General features: G+C 27.4%; 9 protein-coding genes across 9 annotated transcripts; 6 read left to right on the forward strand and 3 right to left on the reverse strand.

Annotated features, from left to right (window-relative positions):
* Positions 1-1,771: 1,771 nt before the first annotated feature.
* Positions 1,772-2,437, forward strand: VNE69_07157 (zinc finger C2H2 domain-containing protein; the record flags this gene model as incomplete). The annotated part of the gene is made up of 1 exon (XM_065474163.1): positions 1,772-2,437. The coding sequence occupies one exon, from the start codon at positions 1,772-1,774 to the stop codon at positions 2,435-2,437; it is 666 nt and encodes a 221-aa protein (XP_065330235.1).
* Positions 2,438-8,495: 6,058 nt separating this feature from the next.
* VNE69_07158 (putative SP-containing membrane protein) lies at positions 8,496-9,413 on the forward strand (the record flags this gene model as incomplete). Its single annotated transcript, XM_065474164.1, has 2 exons — positions 8,496-8,798; positions 8,865-9,413. 2 exons carry the CDS (start codon positions 8,496-8,498, stop codon positions 9,411-9,413), a joined length of 852 nt encoding a protein of 283 aa, XP_065330236.1.
* A 5,042-nt stretch (positions 9,414-14,455) lies between these two features.
* Positions 14,456-15,067, forward strand: VNE69_07159 (ribosome biogenesis protein UTP23-like; the record flags this gene model as incomplete). The annotated part of the gene is made up of 1 exon (XM_065474165.1): positions 14,456-15,067. The coding sequence occupies one exon, from the start codon at positions 14,456-14,458 to the stop codon at positions 15,065-15,067; it is 612 nt and encodes a 203-aa protein (XP_065330237.1).
* A 37-nt stretch (positions 15,068-15,104) lies between these two features.
* VNE69_07160 (dimethyladenosine transferase (DIM1)) lies at positions 15,105-15,929 on the forward strand (the record flags this gene model as incomplete). The annotated part of the gene is made up of 1 exon (XM_065474166.1): positions 15,105-15,929. The coding sequence occupies one exon, from the start codon at positions 15,105-15,107 to the stop codon at positions 15,927-15,929; it is 825 nt and encodes a 274-aa protein (XP_065330238.1).
* A 632-nt stretch (positions 15,930-16,561) lies between these two features.
* Positions 16,562-17,266, reverse strand: VNE69_07161 (origin recognition complex subunit 2 (ORC2); the record flags this gene model as incomplete). The annotated part of the gene is made up of 1 exon (XM_065474167.1): positions 16,562-17,266. One exon carries the CDS (start codon positions 17,264-17,266, stop codon positions 16,562-16,564), a length of 705 nt encoding a protein of 234 aa, XP_065330239.1.
* A 211-nt stretch (positions 17,267-17,477) lies between these two features.
* On the reverse strand, positions 17,478-19,358 carry VNE69_07162 (putative Rho guanine nucleotide exchange factor; the record flags this gene model as incomplete). The annotated part of the gene is made up of 1 exon (XM_065474168.1): positions 17,478-19,358. One exon carries the CDS (start codon positions 19,356-19,358, stop codon positions 17,478-17,480), a length of 1,881 nt encoding a protein of 626 aa, XP_065330240.1.
* Positions 19,359-19,495: 137 nt separating this feature from the next.
* VNE69_07163 (DNA polymerase epsilon catalytic subunit) lies at positions 19,496-24,448 on the reverse strand (the record flags this gene model as incomplete). Its single annotated transcript, XM_065474169.1, has 1 exon — positions 19,496-24,448. The coding sequence occupies one exon, from the start codon at positions 24,446-24,448 to the stop codon at positions 19,496-19,498; it is 4,953 nt and encodes a 1,650-aa protein (XP_065330241.1).
* A 577-nt stretch (positions 24,449-25,025) lies between these two features.
* Positions 25,026-25,655, forward strand: VNE69_07164 (casein kinase II subunit beta; the record flags this gene model as incomplete). The annotated part of the gene is made up of 1 exon (XM_065474170.1): positions 25,026-25,655. One exon carries the CDS (start codon positions 25,026-25,028, stop codon positions 25,653-25,655), a length of 630 nt encoding a protein of 209 aa, XP_065330242.1.
* A 159-nt stretch (positions 25,656-25,814) lies between these two features.
* On the forward strand, positions 25,815-26,072 carry VNE69_07165 (uncharacterized protein; the record flags this gene model as incomplete). The annotated part of the gene is made up of 1 exon (XM_065474171.1): positions 25,815-26,072. One exon carries the CDS (start codon positions 25,815-25,817, stop codon positions 26,070-26,072), a length of 258 nt encoding a protein of 85 aa, XP_065330243.1.
* Positions 26,073-26,087: the final 15 nt, after the last annotated feature.

Consider the following 26,087-nt stretch of genomic DNA (forward strand, 5'->3'; position numbering starts at 1 on the left):
ATTTAATATTATGTGCTGAAAACCTTTAAAATCTAACTCTTAGTGTAGACGGGTACATGATCAGGAAAAAAAATGGATAGGACATCGAGTTTTTATTAGTAAACGTAATATCTGAAATAGCTGTTATAAAAAGGTATTAGTAGGAGTCACTATTGGATTTTTTTGTATGTTATTAAAACATCACTAAAATTGCTAAAATTTTTAAATGCAAATTATATATGCGATACTGATGATTTACGTACTAATAAATCTAAAAGGCGAATATTAACTTAAAAAATTTATTTTATTAATCTTATTTATATTAACTAATTTTACAAACACGAAGATTATTTTAAATTAATCAATATTTTATCGAATGTTTATAAGTAAAAAAATTATTTTTATTAACAATAGAAGATGCAAAGCTTATAATTTACTACGATTTTATCTAAAAAGTTTGATGATTAGTTTAATTTCTGAATAATATAAAAAATCATTAATAACAAAAATAAAAAACTATAATTGTTGAGAATAGTAGACTGGGGGGTATCAAATAATATTATCGCTATTTATAGTTATCCAACAATAATTCTTATAAATATGAGCTACCTATTATATTTTTTCTGAACAAAAAATTAATTGTGTTACATAAAAAATAAATTGTATGAATTAGGTATAGATCCTATAAGTAATATTGTCCAAAAGAACGCCGTTATATCTTTTTTCATACTCTAATAGTTGATTTAAAAAATCCAGTGCTAGAGCTTTAATCCGCAGTTATTGAGTAAATAATTTTGCAAAGTTGTAGCAGTAACTGGTTACCTTTATGTAAATTCATTTTTTTTTTTCTATCTATAATTTAAAAAAGGTTATTGTACCTTGGAAATTGATGTATATAGATATTTTAGCAGCCTAATGTTTTGTCGTGAACTGTATAAAATTATGTAGGTTCTTTGGGCTGCTCAATAAAAAACATCGAAGGCTCTATCAATAAAAGAGAAACTATAAAGTTTGCTAGCGATATGTGGATTTAACACAACCATTATACTTTATTAGGCTTTTAATCGTAACTAACCATTAAAAGTGGATTGTTTAATAGTCCAATCATCTTTCTGAGACACTAACTTACCAATATCAAATTCTTTTTTCCAAAGGTTGGTTTTGTATTTTTTAAGACGCTTTGATTTTTGGAATCATATAATATTAATAAATACTGTATAAAAAGAGCTAAAAGTAAATCGATTAAAATAAATATATTAATAAGAATTAAACATTCAATTAAGCATTTATGAGTATTTGCCCCCTAAATTGTAATTTATCAATAAACAAATTAATTCTTAGGTAAATGATCTATACAATTCAACAAAATAGACGATCATTGAAAAAATTAATTTAATTGATTGTATGCCAATTACTAATTAGTCAAATCCTTACAAATATATCATATGTATAAAAATATTGTGAATGATCTGTAAGTAATGCACACATAAATTTATCTGCAGAGATCTGAATATCAAATTTAAAACTTTTATCATTAAAAATTTTACAATGTTAACTAAGTCCTTTATTTACCTAAATTTATATGGCAAATGAAAAAAAAATCATACAAAAAAGTTATATTGAAAATAAAAAGACTAAACTGACACTTTCATAAAAATTATGCAATAATTTTAGTGTTTTAAAATATAAATCACGAAATTATTGGTTAGCTACAAATATTGCCTAATTTATTAAAAAAAAAATGTCTCCTTTCCTCCTTTATTAACATAAATACAAAAAATGATGAGTGCATATGTCAGGTAAAAAAAGATTTCAAAATAAAAAGGTCAGAAAATCCAATTTAAAAGAGGAGGTATCAGAAGAATCCGGCCCTTCTGATCTCACTAGCGACCTACACCATCAAAAATCCGAAAATTCTAGCTTTTTTTATCTAAAACAAGCAGCCACGGAAGCAGAAAAGAAGCTAAAAAAAAGACTTTATAAAGAAAAAAGTTACATTCCAGAAAACTTGGATCGAGAACGGCTAAGAACAATTAAAGAAGCTAATAAGAAGAAGGAGAAAAATATGAAGAAGGAGAAAAATAAAAAGGAAGGGGATAAAAATGTATTAGGACGTGCTAGCCTCCTAATTCAAAAAAAACCTAGACAAATTAAAAAGGAAGCAAAAAAAACAGAATCTGCTCCGCCAGAAAATGAAATTATAAGAAGTTTTTCCGACTTTGATGACAGTTTATTTGAGAAAAAAACAATAAATGGTGTCGTTATGTTTTGTTGTGCGAAAAATGGCTGTAACAAACAATTGCCTACTATTAGTCGAATTAAGCGCCATTACATATCCCATACGGATATAAAACCTTTTGTTTGTCCATCAAAATCTTGTTCTAAAAAGTTTTCTAGAAAAGACAATATGCTTCAACACTATAAAGCGCATTGTAAAAAAACTAAAAAGTACGATTAGCACTACTATATTGTAAAAAAATTGGTTGAACAATTATATCTATAGAACATAATAAATAGTAAACTTTGTTGAAACTTGCATTTTTTTTAATGATTGTTAAATTTTTTTTTTTTTTTTCAATAAGTCATATACATGCGACTTGTTGTAAAAATTATTTAAGACATAATTTATTTAGTAATCTTTTAACATTATCAAAAACAAAAAAAATAACAATATATGCGCGTTTTATTTTTTTAAAAATAAATTGACTCGTGTATATTTTTTATAAAAATAATTTTGAGTTTAAATGCATATGTGGACTGATGGTTTCCCATCAGTCCGAGAAGAATGTTTTAAACTAATGTTTTTATTATTCTTCATACCCTTCTGGGTATGATTTTCTTTTATATTTATAGATGGGAAAATATTATACATTTCCCTCCATAAACATAGTTGAGAGAAGGAAGAGAATACTTATAGAATCGTATTTTCTGAGCTCCGGGGCATTTTTAGGACCACCGGAGATCTGTCACTTGACAGCATATATTTTAAATTTAATATAGACGTAATTGAAGACAAAACCATATTTTGGTAAAATTACTAGCCTTAATTGCAAGAATTTATGACCAATTTGTTTTAGATGATGAAGTAAAAATAATAATCAAAGGTTTTACAATTTAATAGCAACAGTAGGATGTAATATATTAAGATATAGAATACTATTTAAATTAAGTCGTTTTTAGTTCTACCTGTACAGGTAATACATTTGCTAAAGCTCTTTTATTTTGATTTAGTATCAACTATAAATCAAAGATGGTAATAGAAATATCATACAACAATTTTTTATGAATTTTTTCGGGGAAACATTAATAAATGATAAAAAATTGATGAGTAGCTAGCTTTTCATATAAGTAGAGGATTTTTTATTAGATTTATTTGATGTGATTAAGGGTGTCTTAATTTCCAGATGATTTTATTACAAAATAGAAATGATCCATATAAAATCTTAAGAGTAATTATTTGTTTTTTAATTTTTTTCATGAGCTAAAATCCATTTGCAAATATTTCTTAACTGTGCGTCAAATAATAACCATAACCCGAGTATACGATTTTATATCGATGTGATCTAATGTTTATTGACATGTTTTGTTCTGAAAATGTACTAATCAATTTTACAAATGTAAAAAAGTGATTTTCATTTAAAACAAGCTATTATTAACCATGAAATCAAAAGGACCGGATTGAAAGAAAGACGATTATAATGAAGTTAAAGTTCAAGACATATCACTATATGATTTTTAAGAAATTATATAAAAAATAAGTACATCCACTCTTTATTGTTGGAATTCAAAAATTTTTAATATTAATAATTTAAAAGTAGGTAGAATAAATAAATTTGAAACCTTTCGCGTTATTAGGCTGATATTTTTTACATTCGATTTCGTTAAAATGCATAAGCTATGAATTTTAATATTTCTACTATAGTCTATACATAAAAGGCTTTGTTTGCTGTTCGAACTAACTCTTGACTTTGATATTTTATAAAGCAGAAATTTTTTGTACCGGGTTTCCGGGTTATAAGATCCACCCCCAAAGTCGAATAATTACGACTTTTTAAATGGAAATTTATATACTAGTAGAAGAGATCCCCATAGCCGGATGGTAAAAAATTAATATAAAAAGAACCCCCTTGATATAATGACCCTTCAATTTTACTAGTAATCTGCAGCTCGAAAGCAGTCATAATTATGTTGCCATTGTTTTCATGCAATTTTTTTTAGCATGTAAGATTTTTTTTCATGGGGGTAAAGTTTCAAAAAATTTTAAAAAAAATTTCAAATATTTTATATCAATAGAAAAGATTTACCCATAGATAAGATCCATGGTTTTTTTTGGGTGGATTCTATAAGCCGGAAACCCCGGTAGTTTAAAAAACGGGGTACAATAAGGAACTTAGTCAATGGTACGTACGATCATTAAAAAATTTTATTTTAATGTCACACAAATAATCTATTTATTTTGTTTACTTCATAATATCATGTTGTAAAAAAAAATCAAAATTGTTGACTGCATTTGCCATAGAATTTGTATATATTGGAATTCTACTAATACAATAACATCTTTAATAACTTTCAATTTGTTTTGAAAATTAAAATTTTGTTTTTTTAGATACTGTAACAAAATGCCACATTATTTTTGTTCTTGTTTCATCTATTTCTTAATAATAAAAATTGTTTTATCTATATTTTCATAATCTATTATACTTCAAATAAAAACCTTAAGCAAATAATCAATTTATTATTTTATAGATATCCTATAATTAAGATGATTATTTATTTATGTTCGTTTATTGATTTCAATTTTATTTACTCTTATACGACACTATGTCTAATTTATAAACTTTTTTTTTGTAGATTATTATGATTGAAATCAAAAAAACAATGCAAAATTTAGCATTTTTATATAATGAGGTAAAAATGATTAAAGAGTATATGTATTATATTATTAATAAAAATTACAACGTAAATCTATATTTTTATTGATATTTCAATATTTTTTCGCAAATTTATCAACAAAAAACATTAATTATAATTTAAAGATATAAATCTGAAATTTAGTACGGCAATTATTAGATAATTTAATAGAACGAATTGTCCAAAGAAAAAATTAAAATTACTCGTCTTAAAATCGTATTTTGTTTTCTTAAATTCCCAATCGTTTGAATTTTGACTTAATTTATAGAAAATCTAGATTCAAGTCAAAGAAATAAACGTCTCATAAAATTTTTAATGGCCTTTAATTTATATTGAGCCATCGTCTTTGTCGATATAGATTAGTCGCATACCAAAAATCTACTAGAGGTATCTCGGGGATATTGTTTCAAGAGCAAAGGCTAGAACCTTACCTATACATTTTAATGTTATTTAGAAGATTCATCAAAATTGTTTTTTGTATTATGAAGTAAAAAAAACATTATTATTTTATCAATTTACTAAACTATGTATTCATTTAAAATATTTAAGTTAGATTAAAATTAGCAATTGCTTCAAATTATGTTATCTACGTGTTTTAATGAAATAATAACAGCTGTGTATTTTTGATTTATTTTTTTATTACGTAAAAGTTTGAGATTTATTAATCAGATCGTATCTATTAAAACAAACTTGGATAATAAGGGAGATTTTTTAAATGTACAAAATTTAAAGTAAATTTTTTTTGCTAGTCATAAGATCAAACGAACATAAAAAAATGATCAATTCAACTATATTTAATTTCGTAAATATTGCTTTATAGTTATTTTCTATAAAAAACTACAGAGAAATATATTTTGTTGTTTTTTATAGAATTATAGGTTTTAAGTCATAAATGATTTTTTTCCTTTTCCACTCAAATGTTTTATATATTCTTTTAAGATCTTACCAATGCTTTTATTTTCTAAAGAGTTACTACAGGAGAAGCCAGAAGCGACCCTTTAATATCTTGCAACGAATGGCCGCAAGCGAGAAAGACATTTGTCGGTCGTTGTATTATATTATGATCCAATAATGACAAACCTGTTATTTGTACATTGTAATATAATTTGTATCGTTTTTGTCATCGTTGATTTTTTTTGTATAGCATTGTTGTAGAAAAACGATTAATTCTTCAAAGTGAACAGAGAACTACTTTTAGCATTTATTAATAAATAGTTATATTAAATATTTTTTTTTATTGTCTCTAATTTAATCCTAAGAAATCTTCGAGATTAGAAATTTAAAAATGTATGACTACTAAGAAGGCTAACTATCTTTATATCGAAAATATAGGATAGGACATGTAAATTCTTGAAATTTCACATCATTTAATTTTTGAGAATCCTAGTGCTAAAAAAAATAATAACCACAATTTTCATGTACTATAGCACAAAAATATATTACAAGAGAGATCATTTAAAAAATCCTACGCAAGTAGACTTTCATTAACGTATTTTTAGACAATAATGTGATAACAAATAAATTCTTGAGAAATAAAAGTGGCACTATCAATATATAGATTAAACAAGAAAATAGTGTTAATTAAAATCAAAAACATTAATAAATATTAGTTTATTTATTCAATCGTATATTTTAAACTAAAAAAACTACACAAAAATATTCCCCAATGCGGAACTTAATATTTAACCTATGTGCTTATAATTTATTTTGTTTTAAAATGTTATGATACTTTTAATTTTAAAACGATTTTAAAATTGTGACATCATTTATATTACAATAAACATAATCATTAATAAATATCTACAAAAAAATAACATAAAAGTATAAAAACCTACAAACATATGCAGATTTTTTACTTTGTCTTATTTTTTAGTACGAAATTCTGGCATATAATTATAATATAAATGCCTCAAAACAACTCTAAGAGCGCAGTTTTTGGCCAATTTTTAATTATTACGTAAAATTATGATATACAAAAGCTTGAATTCGTATTTCTAATTTTTTTTAGTGTCTAATAATATTAATTACAAAAATTTAACTGCTTAATAACAAAAAAGTCTCTGGTTCGCCATGCGCGAAAAGTTGTGTCATATGATTAACTTATATATACTATTTAAAAGCTAGTGTGTCGATAATAGCATTATTTATCATGTTTAAAAGTAAAATAAACCAAAGAACATTAGTTTAACTATTATAAATCCTTTAAACAAAGAGCGCTAAAGTACGAATGAATATAAACTTATAACAGGATCCTCATAGAAAATAAGTTGTATTAAAAATCACGTTGATTTATGTTCGAATACTTAGTACAATGTAGATTTTATCTTTTCAAGAAAAAAGATATTTGAATAAATTCATATACTATATTGTAAATAAGCATATATATACTGAGCTCATATATGCAATTGTAAAATTCTATTTACTATGTTATGATTTAAAAATATATATGTATGTAAAAAATCAGTGTGCATTGAGAATTCAATAGATGTTCTGTATGCTTTTTGAATCAAATTTTCATTTATTCCATATTGGTTCTAAAATGATCCATTTTACTGTTTAGACCGAAAATATCGTTGTATTGAAATTTTACTATTTCAATAAAAAAAAATTGACAATAACGTCATATCGTAAGTTTTTTTTAATGGCCAACATATAGTTAATTACTGCCTAGTAATTTAGAGAGACATAACATTATAAGATCAGGTTATGTTTTCGATGCATGCAAACGATTGATAAATCAATTTTAAATGTTGATGCGTAATTAATTCAAAAAAAGAAGCAAAGAAGATTTTGTCAATAAAATAAGCTTGGTGGTTTGTGATTCTGATGCGATATTTCTATCATCAGAAAAATGCAATTATTCTGATTATAATTAGAGCATGTTTTATATAATGGTATCAGTAATCTGTTTGTAGCATCTTTAAAGAAAAAACTTCATTTTTTCAGAATAATATTCATTGCCGGGCGATATTCCGATAATCAGAAAGATTAGATTTCTAAATATTTATATTTAGATATAATGAATATGTAAAAATCTTTGACCCAAAGCATCAAAATTCAATATAAAGACATCATTATGAAACAACGGCTGCATATGTTTAATAAGACTGAATGATAACACTTTGCAAGTATAAAAAACTTAGAATTTAATTAAAGTTATTTTTTGTTACCATCAATATTACAATTTATTACCATAGTGTCATTATTAAAATAATAGTAGAGATAGATTAATCATTTCACATTATGTTTGATTTAAACAAAATATAACTACCTAAACGTATGATAAGCAAAATATTTAAATTGAAAAAAGATATTAATAAAATATTATTTCATTCTTTACAGAATGGAATGCATCACACACTTACAATATATTGGCGTATGTTCAAACAAGATATGCACGAAAACAAAAACTCATTCCATTTTTCTGGTAAATATCAAGTATTTGTGGCGCTGTCAATACAATTTAAGTAATTTATATATCAAAAACATATATATTAAAAAAATAAAACCATTTTTCCTGCTCGAGGCTATTTTTAGTTTTACTTTGTTATTTATACTTCTATTAATTAAAAAAAGTTTTAATAATTTAATTAATTTTGCCCCAAATGATTTCGTTATTCTTATTTGATCTATATTTAACATTCATACCTGATGTTACTGCATCTAACGACACCCTAGTTGAACCACTGAATGGCATCACTAAACTTAATAGCAGTCAAGTCTGCAATGCGTTGCAAGGAAATTATGAAGTTCTTGATTTGTCGGTTGAAACTATAAAATATCTAGCGAAATATTTTTGGGAGATCGTAACAAATGATTCTTTATTTAGTTACTGGACGAAGAAAAACTGGACTGATTATAAAAACGAAGAAGTTAGAAGCGAAATTAAGCAGGCCTATTTAGCTTCAGTTTATAATATGTTTAATTCGACAAAATGGGATATTATATCATTAAGATCATTTTAATGCGAAAAGCTTAATTTTGTCGACTATTTAAATATAGCAACAAGTACTCATTTTAATAATATGATTACTTGCTATAAAGATTTTATTAAAAATTCAGATTCAATCAATGAAGCTACTCATCTCATCATTCAAAATAGCACATGTTTTGGGTTTAAACCTGGAAACAATCTTCCTAATGTCATTGGTAAGATTTGTGATGGAATATCAGAATCCTGGCGGGATTGTTTTGGTGGAAATAATATGAGGACAATTTTCTTTAAACTATATGACAACAGATTACAATCTTTGTCTTCAGTTTGTTCTAATACAAGCCATAATTTTAAGACAACAAAATATAGTGAAAATATTGTCACCAGTACTAAAGTCTACGATGATTATGTTATAAAAGAAAATGATGCAATTGATACCGAGAAAATAGGATATATTAATCTGGGAATGTATTCTCTTATATTCCTAGCTGTTCCATTTTTGCTTTTTATAGTAGTGTTGTCATATAAAAGATCTTATAGAAAGACTAGCTACAAAGGAGTGAAGCAGAGGAATATAGGATCTATTTAAGCTTCTAATAAGCAAATTAAAGTTGTGTTTTAAAAATTTTTATCGTGAGTGTCGTTAAATCGTTTATTAATATTTTCCATCCCCTCTTTCCAGCATGAATTTATATAGTTTAATTGACCAATCATCTTGCAACAATTGTATCATATTTTGTGGCCCCTGTACTGGCCACGACACTCCCTCAACTAATTTGAGAAGTATCCCGTTTTATATGACATTTGTTTACCCTTAATTCTCCGTTGTTATCGGTTCTTTCTACCATATATGCATCTTCGCTGATTATTTCGGATATCTTATAACCGTGTGTCCATTTGGAACTTAATTTATCTTTGCCTGGGATATCTCTAAAAATGATCACGCGTTCCCCGATATTAAATTTTGTTTTTACGTCTTTATGTCCCTTGACTATTCTTTTTTTGTATTTAATGAAATTTTTATCTCTCTTTTCTACGAGGTATTGTTTTGAATACATTTTCGGCTTGATATTCAATCTCTTATCTATTTCTGTCATTAGTTGATGTCCATGCTTCATTATGTATGGAGATGTTCCTATTGCGCGATTGAATGACAAATTAACCGCTAGTGTTGCTTCCTTTAAAAAAGGACTCCAATTTAATTCTCCAAAGCAAGACAACCGTCTTATTACGTTTTTTAGAGTCTGGTTTACTCTTTCCACTGCTCCTGTTGTTTGGTGATGGTATGGGGACCCAAATTCCCACTTGATATTGTATTTATTTTGAAGTGATAGCACTTCTTTATTGTTGAACTCTAACCCGTTGTCCGTCAAAATTCTATCAGGAATTCCATGTTTTTTTATAATTAGTTCTTCGATAGCTTTGTATATTTCGTGCCCTGTTTTATTTTTGATTATTTTTGTTTCAATCCATTTCGTGTAATGATCTATCGCTACGAAAACATATTTTGAACCCGAGATTTCATACATTCTACCCATTAAATCGATTTCTCACACTTCGTTTGGCTTATCTGCGCAGATTACCTTATTTTTTGTTTTAACCTTTGGTCCTCCTGCTCTTAGACAGATACTACATTTTGAGCTAATTTTCTATATCCTTATACATTCCTTTCCAATTGTAGTTTCGGGAAATCATAAACTTCATTGTGTTAACTGACCCATGTCCAGAAATCCTATGATATTCTGTTATTATGTCCTCTTTATCTTTGTTGTCCAGTTCTTCGGCGTTAATGTTATTTATTTCTTCACTATTATAAAACCTACTAAATCCATCGGCAATGTTGTTTCCCCCTTTTTTATGTTCCAATTCAAAGTCGTATTCTGCGAGTTTTAAGGACCACCTGAGCAGCCTACTAGAAGGGTCTTTTGTGCTCATTAAGTATATGAGAGCTTTGTGGTCCGTTCTATGTTTAAACTTCCTTCCTAATAAGTAATGTCTAAAGTGGTTAATCCCTTTAACCAAGGCTAGTAATTCTTTATCCGTCACTGAATAATTTTTTTGACAATTATCTAATCTTTTCTAAACGCGGATATCATTTTCTCTTCTCCATGATCATTCTCCTGGAGTAACACTGCACCAATACCCGAGTCCGATGCATCTGTCAAAAATATAAAGTCCTTTTTAAAGTTCGGTTGAGTTCGTACAGTATTTTTTTCCATTTGGCGTTTAGTTCTATTAAAAGCAGCCAATTGATCTTCCGTAAGTGTGATTTTTTTACTTGAGTTTTGTCTCTCCCCTCTAAGTATGTCATATAATGGACTAGTGCGATTCTATCTCCTTCACGAAGTCTTTACAATAATTAACTGTTCCCAAGAAACCTCTGAGCTCTTTAATAGACGTGGGAATTGGGTACGTTTGAATGTGACTAATTTTCTCTGGGTCTACTTTAATGCATCCATTCCCAATAATATTTCCTAATATTTTGATTTCATTCTTGTAGAATTTACATTTTTTTAAGTTTAATGATAGTCCTGAGGCTCTTATTTTTCCTAATACTATTTTTACATGTACGTTGTGTTCCGCTTTCATTCTAGAGTATATTATAATGTCATCTAGGTATGGTATTAAGAATTTTCTGTTTTCCATTCTAAAAATATTGTCCATGGCTCTCTGGAAAGGGGCAGGAGCATTGCATAGTCCGAAGGGCATTCTGTTGTATTCATAAAGCCTTCCTTTAAATGAGAACGCTGTCTTCTCTTTATCTTCTTCTTCCAAGAGCAATTGTTGGAATCCACACGTAGCGTCTAACAAAGTGAAAATCGATGCCCCTGCAACACGGTCAAAAATCTCGTCGATCCTTGGAGACATATATGAATCCTTAATAGTGATTGCATTTAATCCTCTGTAATCTATGCACATCCTCCAAGTTTTGTCTGGCTTCGGGACCATTACTATCCTGCTACACCATGGGCTTTTACTATCCCTTATTATTCCTAACTTTAACAATTTATTTATTTCGGTTTCTATTATTTCCTCTTGTGCAATAGGTATCCTGCCATTTCTCTGACAGATTATCTTATTACTATTTGTTTGCACGCTATGTTTTCCTGCAGTACAAAGATTAAATTCGCTTATCTCCGTTTTAAATAAATCCTTATATTCTTCCTTAATAAGAGTCTCATTCTCCTCTATAACGGTTACGACTTGTTTTTCATGTCCCAATTTAAATGTTCTGATTAATTCGATAATTAACTCTGTGTTTTTTTTGATAACCTCTGACCCTAAAATTATATATTTTGTATTTTTCATTATAAGAGGAGAAAACGTAATATCTCTACCATTTATCTTTACAACACAGTTTTTTATTTGGCCTATTATGTTTAATGGTTGACTTCCCGCGCCTTTAACGATTCCCGAGTAATTTAATATCTGTTTATGTAAATGTGATGGTACGTCTTTTTGGTCTATTATCGAGACGTCTGCTCCCGTGTCTAAAAGAATTTTCCTTTTATTATTATATAGAGTACCTACGAGAAAAATGGGTTACTTTGGTCTATGACCCCAAACAAGTAATTAAAACTGTCTTTATTGTCCAAATCGTAATTATCTTTTTCAATTTGTTCCTCATTAGTGTTAACCTTCTTCGTCGAAATTCTTTTACGTTCATTTTCCAACATTTCAGTGAGTCTCAAACATTCCTTTGTGTAATGAGATCCTTCCCCATGTAACATGCAATATTTGCGGTTGTTTAGTGAACTGCCGTAATTTCCGCTGTTATTTGGCCCTCTGCCGTAATTTCCCTTGTTATTTGGCCCTCTGCCAAAATCATTATTGTTGTATAGCCCTCTGCCATAATTTCCATTATTTTTTATAGTTCTATCTGGTCTTACTTCGACCCTTGATAAAATTTTATCTGGATATGGTATCCATGCCATTTCTTCAGCTCTCTGAATGAAATCTTCCCATGTTTCCACATTTGAAGCTGCCTGGAATAGTATCGCTTTAATTTCTATGGGCGATTTGTTTATTACCATCTGACATAAAGCTGGAAAGTTAATTAAGTGTCTTTCAAATATAATTGTTGCTTCATACAACATCTTTGAATATTCCTCCCTGGTCTCAGGCGTGGGTCTTTCCAAAAATCTGCTAAGAGTAATATCATTATTTTTATTAGATCCAAATCTTTTTTTCATCATAGAAATCAGTTCTTGTAGTCCAATGGTGCCAATTTTCCCTCCTATAACTTGTGAAACCCAAGACAAAGCCGTTCCTTTCATCTTCCATACAAAAGCCTTCACCAGATCTTTTTCAGACCATTCTGCCACTTCACCCAAGATCATCATATCTCTTATCCAGATATTTATATCCTCTTCTGGTTCCCCTGCGAAATAGTTAACGTTGTTGGTCGTTGTCGCCATGTCGTTAAATCGTTTATTAATATTTTCCATCCCCTCTTTCCAGCATGAATTTATATAGTTTAATTGACCAATCATCTTGCAACAATTGTATCATATTTTGTGGCCCCTGTACTGGCCACGACAGTGAGTTTTTAAATTTTTCAATTTTCCTTTATCTTATTGATATTATTTGTTACTGACTGTTTTCAAATCTTTGTAGACTTTCATTACTTTCAAACTGTTGTATGACTTAGTTATTTTACGCCTTTTAAATCTATTTTACGTTAAATATTTGTACTCGAAGGTATTTGTAAATACTTATTAGAAACGTCTATGATTGCTGTATAGCTAATAAGATATTTGTTTCTTATCTTAAATATAAAACATTTCCATGGAAATCGTTCAATTAATAGTTTATTGTTGCGGTCAAGTACAGGCTATTTACGTCTAGCTGAAAACGCACTTTGAGGTCGAAAAAATATAGGTTCAACGATATGCTAAGCCTTATATGAGTTATACAAAGCCTTTAATTTGAGCACTAGAAAGATATACTAAACTAAATTAAGAGACTAGATGAATTAGAACAAAAGGGGCGTTGGCGCCATCATACAGTATTCTAAAACGCGCTAGCCGAAACTTGTGGGATGCATTGAGTTATTATCTTTCCGGGCTAGTATGACGATGTTTCACTCTGGCTTTTCAAACCTTCCTTAATAATTATATCTTTTTGAGTGCTATATAGAAATAAATCGTAACGGAACTATTAGATCCAATTACAATAAATTTTTCTAAGCTTGCTACACTAACAAGTTTAATGGAGGGAGTTTTAGTAAGTAAGAATCTCACAGTATTATTAGGACGAGGATCCAGTTTAAGTTCTTCGTAGTCTCATGTAAAGTTTTTTCAATATTTTCACATGTAAGAAAACGACGATAGATCTCACTGTTCTTTTTTTTCTTAAACTTCTATATTTCCATCCTACTTTAAAAGAATGTGCCCATGGGGCTATTAGAATTTGCTCTCAATCCGTATTTTATTAAGACCGGATTACTTTGTCTTTTGATGTACTTTCTGTGATATTTATTTCTCAAATGTATAGAAATAAGATCTTGTCCAGTCTTCATTTTGTCTGTAAGAAGCTCGTTTTCTTTTCTTTCCGTAAAATATCCATAATATTTTTTTTTCCGTTTTACTGGTGCGTTGTTTTTTTTATTTATGCTGATTTTTCCCCCCAATGATTAAAAAGATCCAGAAATCCAATAAAAAATCTCTCAAATTATTAAACAAAGTAGATTTCAGACTTCCATACCAAGTCTTAATAGACGACACATTCATAAATAACATGAACAAATATGGTAAAAGATATAAACATCTAAAAGAGACATTTAAAAGTGAGCCGAAATTATTTTTTACCAAATGTATATTAAACAAATATAAAAGTTTAAACAAAGAATATGAAAATGACATAAGTGACAATTGTGAAATGGTCAAATGTCCCCACACAGACAAGTCAGATGTTCTAAAATGTTTGTCTTTCGTATTTAGAAGATTTAATAAAAATCATTATATAGTCGGAACATCTAATAAAGAAATAATGGACAAGTACAGAGACAGAAGTGACGTTCCACTTTTAAATTTCAATAAAGGACAAATTAAGCTATTTATTAATACTGAGAAAATACCAGAGAAATCTATTTATTCTACAGAAGCTACAAAAAAAGAATTAGAAAGACTTGAGAAGATTTTTGGAAATGACAAACAAGAAGTTTCAGAAGAATCTGAAAAATTCGAAGATGTGAACATTGAAGAATTAGAAGTTTCAAATGACAAAGAACCAGAAGAATAAAAATTTTTATTTTTTTTTTAATTTTTTTTTTAATCCCATGGTTAACCCGAAATTTAATAAAGATCTCGGCCAACATATTCTGAAAAATATGGGAGCTATAGACACAATCTTAGAAAAAGCAAAAATAAAATCAACAGACGTGATTCTAGAGATAGGAGGTGGTACAGGAAATTTAACTATGAAAATGTTACCAAAATGTAAAAAACTAATTTGTTATGAAATGGACCCAAGATTGGCATCTGAGCTTGTAAAAAAAGTCAATGTAAATCGAGAATATCAAAATAAATTTCAACTTTTTATTGGGGACGCTATGAAACAAGATTTTCCATATTTCGATATGTGTATTAGTAATTTACCCTATCAAATTAGTAGTCCTTTTGTTTTTAAATTGTTAACTTACAATTTTAAATGTGCTTACATTATGTTCCAGAAAGAATTTGCCGATCGGCTTATTGCTAGACCAGGCTCGCAAGATTATTGTAGATTGTCTGTGTCTGTTCAATTATTGGCACAAGTAGATCATGTTTTAAAAATTAAAAAAAATTCTTTTGTTCCTCCTCCTAAAGTAGAGTCTGCAGTTATTAGATTTGAACCAAAAGTACCGCGGCCAGTTTTGAATTTTGAAGATTTCGACGGCATGTTGAAAATATGTTTTTTACGAAAAAATAAAACTTTATTGGCTAATTTTAGAGGGTCGACATTTTTAAAAAATAATAAGAAGAAGAAAGAAGACGCAGAAGAGTTTATTAAGAATATTCTGAGTAAACTTGAATTTGGAAATAAAAGGGCGACGAAGATGGACACTGATGATTTTTTAGAATTATATCTAGAATTTAAAAAAAATGATATAGATTTTATATAAAAAATAAAAAAAATTTACTTTAACATTTGTCTCATCTTAAAAAAGTATAAGTCTTTTTTTTATAAAGTACAAAACATCTATGGCGAATTGCACACGAGCTTTGATTACCGAATGTTTTTCGTGCCTTAAATGGTTTTTTTTTTTTTGGGGGGGGGGGGGTAAATATTAGTGTGGCGTCATGTAGTCCAATTTATATTCTAAAATACTACATTACTGTAATTTGATTGATAAGGAAGCTATTTGAAGTTTAATTTATTTCTTTTTTGCATTCTAAATATTCTTTATTGCCTTACTAAATGAAATTTGTAAAATTTTTTAATATCCTTAATTGTTAGATCATTGAATCAAATACATAGAGCACATATTGAATTTCTTAATCTATTATAAATGCTCCATTGCTCATGGCATGTTTTTTTGACGTACGTTTTAAAGATATAAACTAATGCATACGAATTTGCCGCACTTTTTGTTGTTTAAATATTAAATTTATTAATCTAATATAAACCTCTTTATAGTGAAATTTAGAATATATTCTTACAGATTATAAATTATTAAACTATGATTAAATTTTATCTTGTTATTCAAAACTATCAAATACACAAAAAAGTAATATTCAATTTTTTATTTTTTTTTTATTTTTCACATTCATTAATCAAATCCTTAAAATATTTCTTCTCTACCAATATTTCTATATTAATATGATCGATTATTTTAATCATCTGATGGTCAATAAACTCACTCAAAAAATTAAAAACAAGATTTTTCTTAAAAATCATTAATTTTTTTTTTATTTTATCAAACAAATTATTTACAGATACATTTGTATTATCAAATTCCAATAAATTTTTAAATGTAAATTTACTATTTTTTGATCCATTTCTTATTACATTTAAATATCCTTCTTTTTTATCTTCTTTAATTTCTGTAAATTCTACATCATAGTCTTCGTAAGTCGTCAAGTCGCGCATTACGAGATTTAAATCTTCAAATTTTTGATAATTTAGTTCTTTGTTCATTTTTTCAAATGTAAAAATTAGTCTAAAATTTGTTTTTTTAAAATATGAGGAATATTTAAAGTCGAAGTCTATTAGAATCAGAATGAGGTTACTAGAGAAATCTGATAAGTTTTTATGATTTTTTTTTAATTTTTTGTTTAGTTCGAAGATAATGTCAGATATTTTGTAAAAATTCATATCAAACTGGAATGCGCTAGGGAACATTTTAGCGAGAATATTTTTTTTAGATCCAAATCCGAAGTAAAGAATGTTGAAATTTTTTAATAAGTCTGTGTGTTCTTTTTTACAAGACAAATGGAATTTGAGAAGTTTCTGAGGCATCTTTTAGGGGAAGAATAAAAATAATATTTTTTTAATATTAATGAATTTTATATGACTTTTAAATTTATCTTTGGAAATTTTTACTATAGCCTCAGTTATATTTTAATTTAGTCTATATTGATATTTATAATATTATTTATAAAAAAAGTTAGTATTGGATTTATGAAATTATTATGACGAGAATATAAAAGTTTACATCTTTTTTTTATTTTTAAAATTTTTTTATCTTTAAATTTTCATTAACTTCCAATATCTCATTCATTATAAGCCTATACTTCATTAATATCCAATCTTCATCTTTCTGATACAAATACGGTATCCCAAACACTTCTTTCTCCCTCTCTATTTTTTTTATTATCTCCCTTTGATTTTTATTAAATTTTTTCTTACTATGCCTTAAATTAAAAACTATTCTATCTCGTATACCTCTACTCATACATTTATATCTCATTACATACATACTATAATCTTCATACTCGTATTTATAATGTAAAGTTATATTACTTTTCCGATTAGTTATAAGAAAAAACGACTTGTTCCCATTTTCATGAATATCTAAGGTTTCGACATTATAAATGTCCAGTAATTTGCCATTTAAATTTAGTATTAGAATATAATCAGCTATTAATATTAATTTGTACTTGTCACTTGTTATTTCATCAATATAAAGATCTTTGACGTCATATAAGTCGTATTTTATACATAATTCCCATGTCTTTTCTTTTTTAAATTGGATATCTGTCAAATTATCGCACAATAAGACGAATTTTCTGATTTTTATTAGAAAAAATTTCAAGGGTAAATACCCCAATGAGTCGGGGTGGGTGTATGATAATATTTTAGATAATAAAGCGTTATATTTTGTTAATCTTTGTGTCATGATATTGAATGTGTCTCTTAATAAATCGATGTTAAAATTTTTTATCTTACAATTTTTTAAAATGCTTTCTGAAAAAATTGAAAAATTTTTAAAAGAGTAAAAATATTCCAAATTTTTATATAAAATTGTAGATAGTTTTTCTGTGAGATCATTTTCGTCATTTACGAAAATGATTTTATTTTCTTTATATTCGTCTAATTTTAAAGTGAGGTCTGCATTTGAAGTGAGATCTAAATTTGAAGTGAGATCTGCATTTGAAGTTTCATTAAATTTATAAGTGTCTTGGTCAAATTTAAAATCTAAATTTTTATATTCATCGAAATTTGAACTATATTCTTGATTTTTGTCTGGTTTAAAAATGTCTTGTAATGTATAATCCACTTTTTTATATTTAAACATATTAAATGTATTTACTAGATCACTTACAAATCTTTTAGACAAAAAATATAATTTTTCAAAATCTTTAAAATATTCATTAAATTTGTAAATTTCAAGTTTTTCTTTTTGTATCAAAATCCCGTTATAATACATTTTGTTCATAATTATTAAAACTTCCAATTCTGTAGATATAAGTTCATGAATTACAGTACTTAAGCCATTTTCTATATTTTTATAATTAATTCCCAAATTTTCTAAATCTTCAGAAGTGACATTTAGTTCGTCGAAATGTTTTACATCTTCGATTTTCTCGTTTTTTAGTTCTATTTCTAAGAAATCTCTGAGTATAAAATTTTCTATTTCTTCAGCGTAGAAATAGTTTAATTCTGAGATTCTGTTTTTTAGATTTTCTATCTTAAACTTGTTTATATTTGATAAGACGAATGTTTTGATTAAATTGTTAAGTGGTTGTCTTGTTCTATTAGAAGTTAATGATACGATATTAGAAGTTAAAAAAGAGAAGACATTATCAAAGAGAGTAGATCTAGTATTAAGTTGGAGATCCCAGTTGTTTATAAAATGCCTGAAATATTTATCAAATGACATAAATAATATTTGTTCTTCTTTTAGTTGTGAGTTTGTGTATTCAAATTCTAATAAGCCCAAAATTGATCTGCAGTAAACAAAAGTGGTATTTTCTTTAGAAATTAAAGAAATACAAATAGAGCCAAATTCCTCAATGTAAGTTATAAAACTTCTAGAGGAGTGATATTTCTTAGGGAACATGTCAATATAATAAGAAAAGTCTTCATCTATAATATTTTCACCACCCATGTTGTTTTAGGGCGAAGAAAACATAAACATTTATTTATGCATATTAAATTTGTATTTAAGATTTAAACATTTATTTATGCATATTTTATATGCATAAATAAATGTCATCTTATATATATTTATTCATAAGTTACTTTTTAATGTCGTATCTTTATGTTGTAAAAATCTAATTTAGTTTTAAATTTGTTAGTTAAATCTTCATTATTCAGTTTGCTGAGAATTTTCTCGATTTCTCTAACATAACTTCTCTTTTTAAATATTCCTCCACATTCACAATATTCTGTTAATTTTCTTTCATTTATTCTACCACATTTCTCGCAGAATAATTCGTCACTTAGTTCTAAATTGAGATAATGTCTGAAATATTTCTCTACTACTTCGTACACTTCTTCTCTCACAAATCTGTACATGCATTTTATACAGCGAGATCTCATGACATTTTCCAAGTTACACTTTCTGCAAATTATCAACATTTCTATATTTTCCTCATTCTTAGAATATTCATCTATTTTTAGAAGTTTCTTACAATTAGAAATGACATTATACATTTCAGGCTTAAATCTCAAAGATATTAAAATTAGATCTGCGACTTCTCTGTCTACACTAGTCACTAAATTGTAAATATATTCACCAGTGAAATTATCTTCAGTGAAATATTTCCTAATAAATTCGGCCGGGACTTTTAAGTCACTAGTGCAAAATTGATCCTGATTTTTCATATAGAAGAAATTATTTGGGTCAATAAATAGTAATTTATCAAAATGTCTTGATTTTCTAAAGACTAAATTTCTGTATCCCTTTTTCTTACTTATGATCTTTTTACAATATTCAAATATCTTCTCTGCTGATTCACTGGTGTCTTTTTCTGTCTCAATACAGAAGATATTGGCACTTACATAAATAATATTCATCTTTAGATCATTGAAAAATGATATTAAATTGAAAATATATCTCTGGTGTAGTAGATTAATTAAATCTTTAAGACTAGTAGACAGAAATGAGGACTCCTTACGAATCCACTTCTCAATTCTATTTAAAATTAAATTACTGCCTGGAATAGACATTTTATAATCTTTAAAGATCTTATTTACCATGTTAAATAAAACTTTGAAATCTGGTCTAAAATCTAATCTATCTGATTCATCAAATAAAACTTCATTTTCTAAAATTGACAAGATCAGAGACCCAACACACTCAAATTGTATTGAGTGGTGTTTATAAAATCTAGGATTGACCTTTTCATTCTTAAAAAGCCTGTGTGACTCGGGCCCGCCTTCAGAGACCAAAGCATTAAAATCTACAGAGGATTTATAATAAAGATAATCAAGAAAAGGAATATCATTATTACAGACAGGAATACCTAAATAAGAACAAATACTACTCTTAGTCTCAAATGTCATTTTAAGTTCTCTGTGTAAATTCTTCTGAATCTCTAAGAGCTCTGGGAAACTACAGAGTCTCTTTTTAATTTGTATCTTCTCAGAATTGTACACATAAGAAAGGCATACTTTCTTAAGATCTTCATAATTCTTATCATTTCCATTTAGTAAAATTAGGCAATCAACATTCTTTAAAATGAAATTTTGTAAATTTATATTTTCTACTAAGGAATGTTTAAAATTCGAAATAAAAGTAAATTTCTCATTTTTACTAAATGCAAAAATTATAAATTTCCCGAAATTGAAACTCGTCAAAATGACGAAATTTGGATTTCTGGAAATTTCATATTTATCAAATTCAGATTGGAAAATAGAAGGCACATTAAAATTATAAATTTCTGAGATATTGGGATTATTGACTAATTTAAGATAATAATCTGAAGAAGATGTAGAAATATAAGAAATCTTCTCTAAATTTTTACTCTCTGGTAAATATTTCTCAGTAAATTTGACCTTATTTTCTATACAAAATATCTTATTTGCTTTAAAATAGATCTTCATTTCAATTAATTTAGATATAGAATTAAATATTTGGTTTACTTCTGATTGCTTGACTTCTATTTCTGGTTTTAATAGTGACTTGCCTTTAACAGGTTTATTTTCTACTGGATTATTTATTTTATTGTAAAAATAAAATATATAATTTTTATCTGATTTTACAATCTTAAGTATTCCATTCTGTTCTTTTATTTTTTTACTTTCAGTAGTGATTTCTGGTTTATTAGAATCTTGTGTCTTTTTCTTGACTACGAAATAATCAAGTAAATCTGATTTAGTGCTCTGTTTTATTGCAGGTTTTTGTATTTTAATTTCTGGTAGTGGATTCTCAATCTTCTGGTCCAATGCAGGCAAAATGATCATCTTCGACAAATAATCTTTTATGATTTTACTGTAATAATCCCAATCAATGAGATCTCGGATTTCTAAAGACGGGGCGAATTGAGTCCATTTTTTCAAAAAGAAATCCGCTTCTTTAGATTTATAAATTAAAGAAGGGATTCTTCTATTTGACAGTGGTTCATTTGTAGGGAAAACAGATACGAAATATTTGACTACTACATCTTCAAAATATTTAAAATCTTCAATATTCTTAAATTCGGCTAATTTCTTTGTTAATTTGCTATTATTTTCTACTTCTTTAGTCTCACTGAACATTTCTAATATTTCGTCATCACTTAAGGCCTGACATTTAGATTCTAGTAATTTAAGCCAATATCTACAGACACTGGCCAATTTATCATAACAATCTTGTAATGTATTCCCTTGTGTATATTCCTCGAATAATTCGTCCTGTATTCTTTTTAGTATTTCTAAATTATTATATTCTTTAAGATCAAGTTTGTTCTCTCCCATGGAATCATCAAAGTTTATAATTAGATATTTCTTTTTGGACTTGTCTAACCCAAAAGGAATAATCATGCCATTATAAGGACCATTAATATTATAAAAACTATCAATATTATGTTTCTTACTGTTCATATGATTTAAGTATAAATTTAGAAAATTGATTTTCAGGTTTCCGACTAGAATTTCAGATGGAAATATCTCAGGTACTAAAATCCAGATCCCTTCTGGATTTATTTCTAAAATAGTGGATATTTTATCTAAGACTTCTTTACACTCTTGTATGATTTTATCTGCTAAATTAGAAACAACAGACGACATTTCAGGCGAGCTCCATCTTGCATTTCTAAATGTCAAATATGAGTAAAATGATTTTAAAATATTTGTTAGATTATCTTTTTCTCGTATCTTTCTGATTGATTCTATAAAAAATGGAATTGCTCTTTGACAAATGTTGACGACTCTGTTTTCTTCTGCTTGATTAGCGTCTTCATTTTGATATCTTTTGGATGGGTGTGGATCTTGATTATACTCTTTTATAGTACGCTGTTCTATTTCATTAAAATTATCTATCTCGATTTTCTTGTTACATTTAGACCTCTCTGGGAAATAGTCACATCTTATACAAATATCATCATTAACGAGAGACACGGGCTGAAGATTATTAGTCAGAATAATATCAGAATATAACATCTTAAAATCTATATGGTAGATATTCCCTTTACATACACTATACTTGCGAATATTCATTAATTTGGTCTTAATTTCCTTCTTTATCAAAGAGATGTCTGAATCAGAAATATTTACTAATATGTCGTCTAATGATTCAGATATATTCTTAAGTTCTTGTTCATTTAAAATAAATTGATACTCAAAATCCGACCTGAAAATGCCCGATTTCAAACATTCAAAAGAATTTGTCACAAAGTCTATGGCTTTATCCTCGTGTATTTCTTTTATCTTTTTATTTGGTATCAAGAAAGAATGTTGAAATGCCTCAATAATTAAAAGAGCTTCACATAAAACTTCTGGTTTTTTAGTCAGTGCTTTTATAGGCGTGTATGGAATAAGAGAACTCAGACAGAATATTTGAGGCTGAACATATTTGACAGATAAATAAAAAGTAGCGACTACATCTTCTACAAAATCAGATAGCATTTTCTCATTGAGCATATCTTCAGATTCTATTTCATACTCAAGTTTCATTTTAGTAATTGACTTTAAATCATGACTTACTTCAGACAGTGTGTCGTCTTTTATGGCCCATTTATGGCAATCAAAATGCAGAATAAATGGACATGTGTAATATTCTCGCTCTCGAGTAAATCCCGTCATATTTGTCAAATTAATTTTGTGCTTAATCATTCGTGTTTCTAAGTATGAAAAATCAAATGTATTTCCTCGGAAAGTCGAGACAATGTGCGGCTTGTAGATTTGGAATAATTCTAAAAATTTAAGAATTAATTCTTCCTCTGAATCCATATTGTAAGAAGTAAATTGACAACATAATTCCTCTGTTGGCTCATACTCGAATGTCCCAATATCTTGTAATATTATTGATCTATTAATTATTAACATGTTAGCTGTGTCTGTTTTTATAGCAATAGAGACTATTTCGTCATTACTTGAATCTGGATATTTGTCATGTGTCTTAATATCAAAGGCAAATACTCGCAAATCTGGTGTTTCGGTTTTTTGACTTAAATTTATGTTGTATTCTTCTCCATTATAAGAATACTCATACCATTTCCCTGCTCTTACTTTGTAAGTATCTGATATTATGATCTCGGGCGGGATATCATACTCATAAATATTTAGTAAATATTCTACTATATTATTCTCTTCTTCTTTTTTATATTTCATCATGTCTTTGTACACACTCTCGATTTTCTTATTATTTCTATTATTTAATATTGCCTTCTTGATATCTTTTAGTAATCTGTCAAATGTATTTTTATATTTGTAATTGATCTTTAATAATTTCTTCTTTTCTTTATTTAGATAATTATATTCTGTAGAATCATATTTTTCTACAATATTACTACTTACATATCCTTCTGGATATTGATTCTTTATATATTCCTCTACGTCTGTCTGATTTATACATTCTATTAACATAGAATAATAGAAAGGGACAGTAATGTAGAAATTCCTTAAATCTTTAGTGACGAAATATATTCTTACATAAGATGAGGAATCTTCATTTATGACATGATCAAAATTGAAGATGTATCCTTCAATAATCTCTTGTAGGAGATATTCCTGAAATTTAAATTGTGTTTCTAGTTCTTCGATAATTTCTCTCATTTTGGGCTATTTTAATTTTTTGTATAAATAGTAGAGATATAAATCTCCCCCAGGTGATTTAAATAACAAGAATAGAAGCTCTTTTTTATTTGAGTCCTAGTTGATTAAGATATGTTTCAAAATAGTAACATATATATTGACTTGTATTTGATTGAAATAATTGTATCTTCTATTGTATAGTATACATATATACTAATCTGTATTGACTTAAATATGAATAAAGATGATAGTCTTATATTGTATAGTATACATATATGCTGATTTGTAGTATTGACTCAATCAACTTGCGTCAATAACATAAATCAGTATAGATACATTACAATTGATAATGTTAAGTAATATGATTACATTACAACTGATAATGTAATATAGTATAGATGCTTTTCAACTGATAATGTGTAAATATGATGATGTTGGTAATGCAAACCTTTTGTCTATTGACAAGCCTTTTTACATCTCATGTTCTTCTCTTCTTAATTTCATGCTGATTTTTTTTCCTTAAATATTTTTCAAAAATACTTTGTTTGTTCAAACCAACAAATTTATTTGCATAATTTTTACTCCTTCTTTAGACATCATGAAGCAACAAAATATTTCTTCTAATGACAGTTCCGACCCTTTAGACAATGCCTACTGGGCCGGTAATTTTTTCTCCAAAAAAGAGCACAGTTTTCTCTCTCGTATTCCTGATTCCTACATGTCTGATTCTTTTAATCTTATCGGGTTAAATAAGAAGATCTCTAATATTGAGTCATGTTACAATGCCATTTTAGATATTTCAGAGAGTAAAGATTTTATGGGGGAGACTGTTCTTTATTATTTGGTACATCAGAGATATATTTACACTACTACAGGTCTAGAAGATATTTTAGAGAGAGTATTAAATAAAGAATATGGGTCATGTAGTCGAGTAGGGTGTTCTACTCCACTTATTCCTATAGGATGTAGTAATGAGCCCAAAGTGTCTACTACTAAAGTTTATTGTTTTAATTGTGTGTGTCTTTATTCACCAAAAGGGCCTATTAAGGGACTTGATGGGTGCACATGGGGCAAATATTTCCCGCATTTTCTTTTACTGACTTATCCTTACAAATTTAAGAAGAAGAAGTTACAGCAGTACATTCCCAAGATTTATGGATTTAAGATTTATGAGTGGACTAATGAGGAAAATGACTCAGTAGACGAAGATTCAGTGTGTGGGGAATAAACCTTAATGATTAATAAACATAAATAAAAAATAAATATTTTTAGGGTATGCTTAGTGTAGTATATACTTCTAATTGTTGGTAAGAATTAAAATATATTATGTCTTATTGTAATCTTTGTTACATTTTTTCTTTTTGTTTTTATTTTGTAAATAATAAAAATGAAACAACAGTTAGTTTTACAAAAAACATCTAGTAAAATTAAAAGTGTAGTCCTCGATTTATCTGAGAAAGTAAACCAGCAGGAACTCATTCTTGAAAGTTTAGACAATGAAACAAAGAAGAATTCTTCTCTGATGATTAAGAATCTGCATAATTTTGAGAAATTACTAGTTGACATGAATAAAGATCCCAGGAACAAGATAATATTATTTCTTATAGTAATAATATTTATATTAAGCATTTATTTATACAATTAAACAAATTTGAAATAA

This window comes from Vairimorpha necatrix, chromosome 7 (assembly GCF_036630325.1).
Source record: "Vairimorpha necatrix chromosome 7, complete sequence".
In the NCBI taxonomy this organism is placed as follows: Eukaryota; Fungi; Microsporidia; family Nosematidae; genus Vairimorpha; species Vairimorpha necatrix.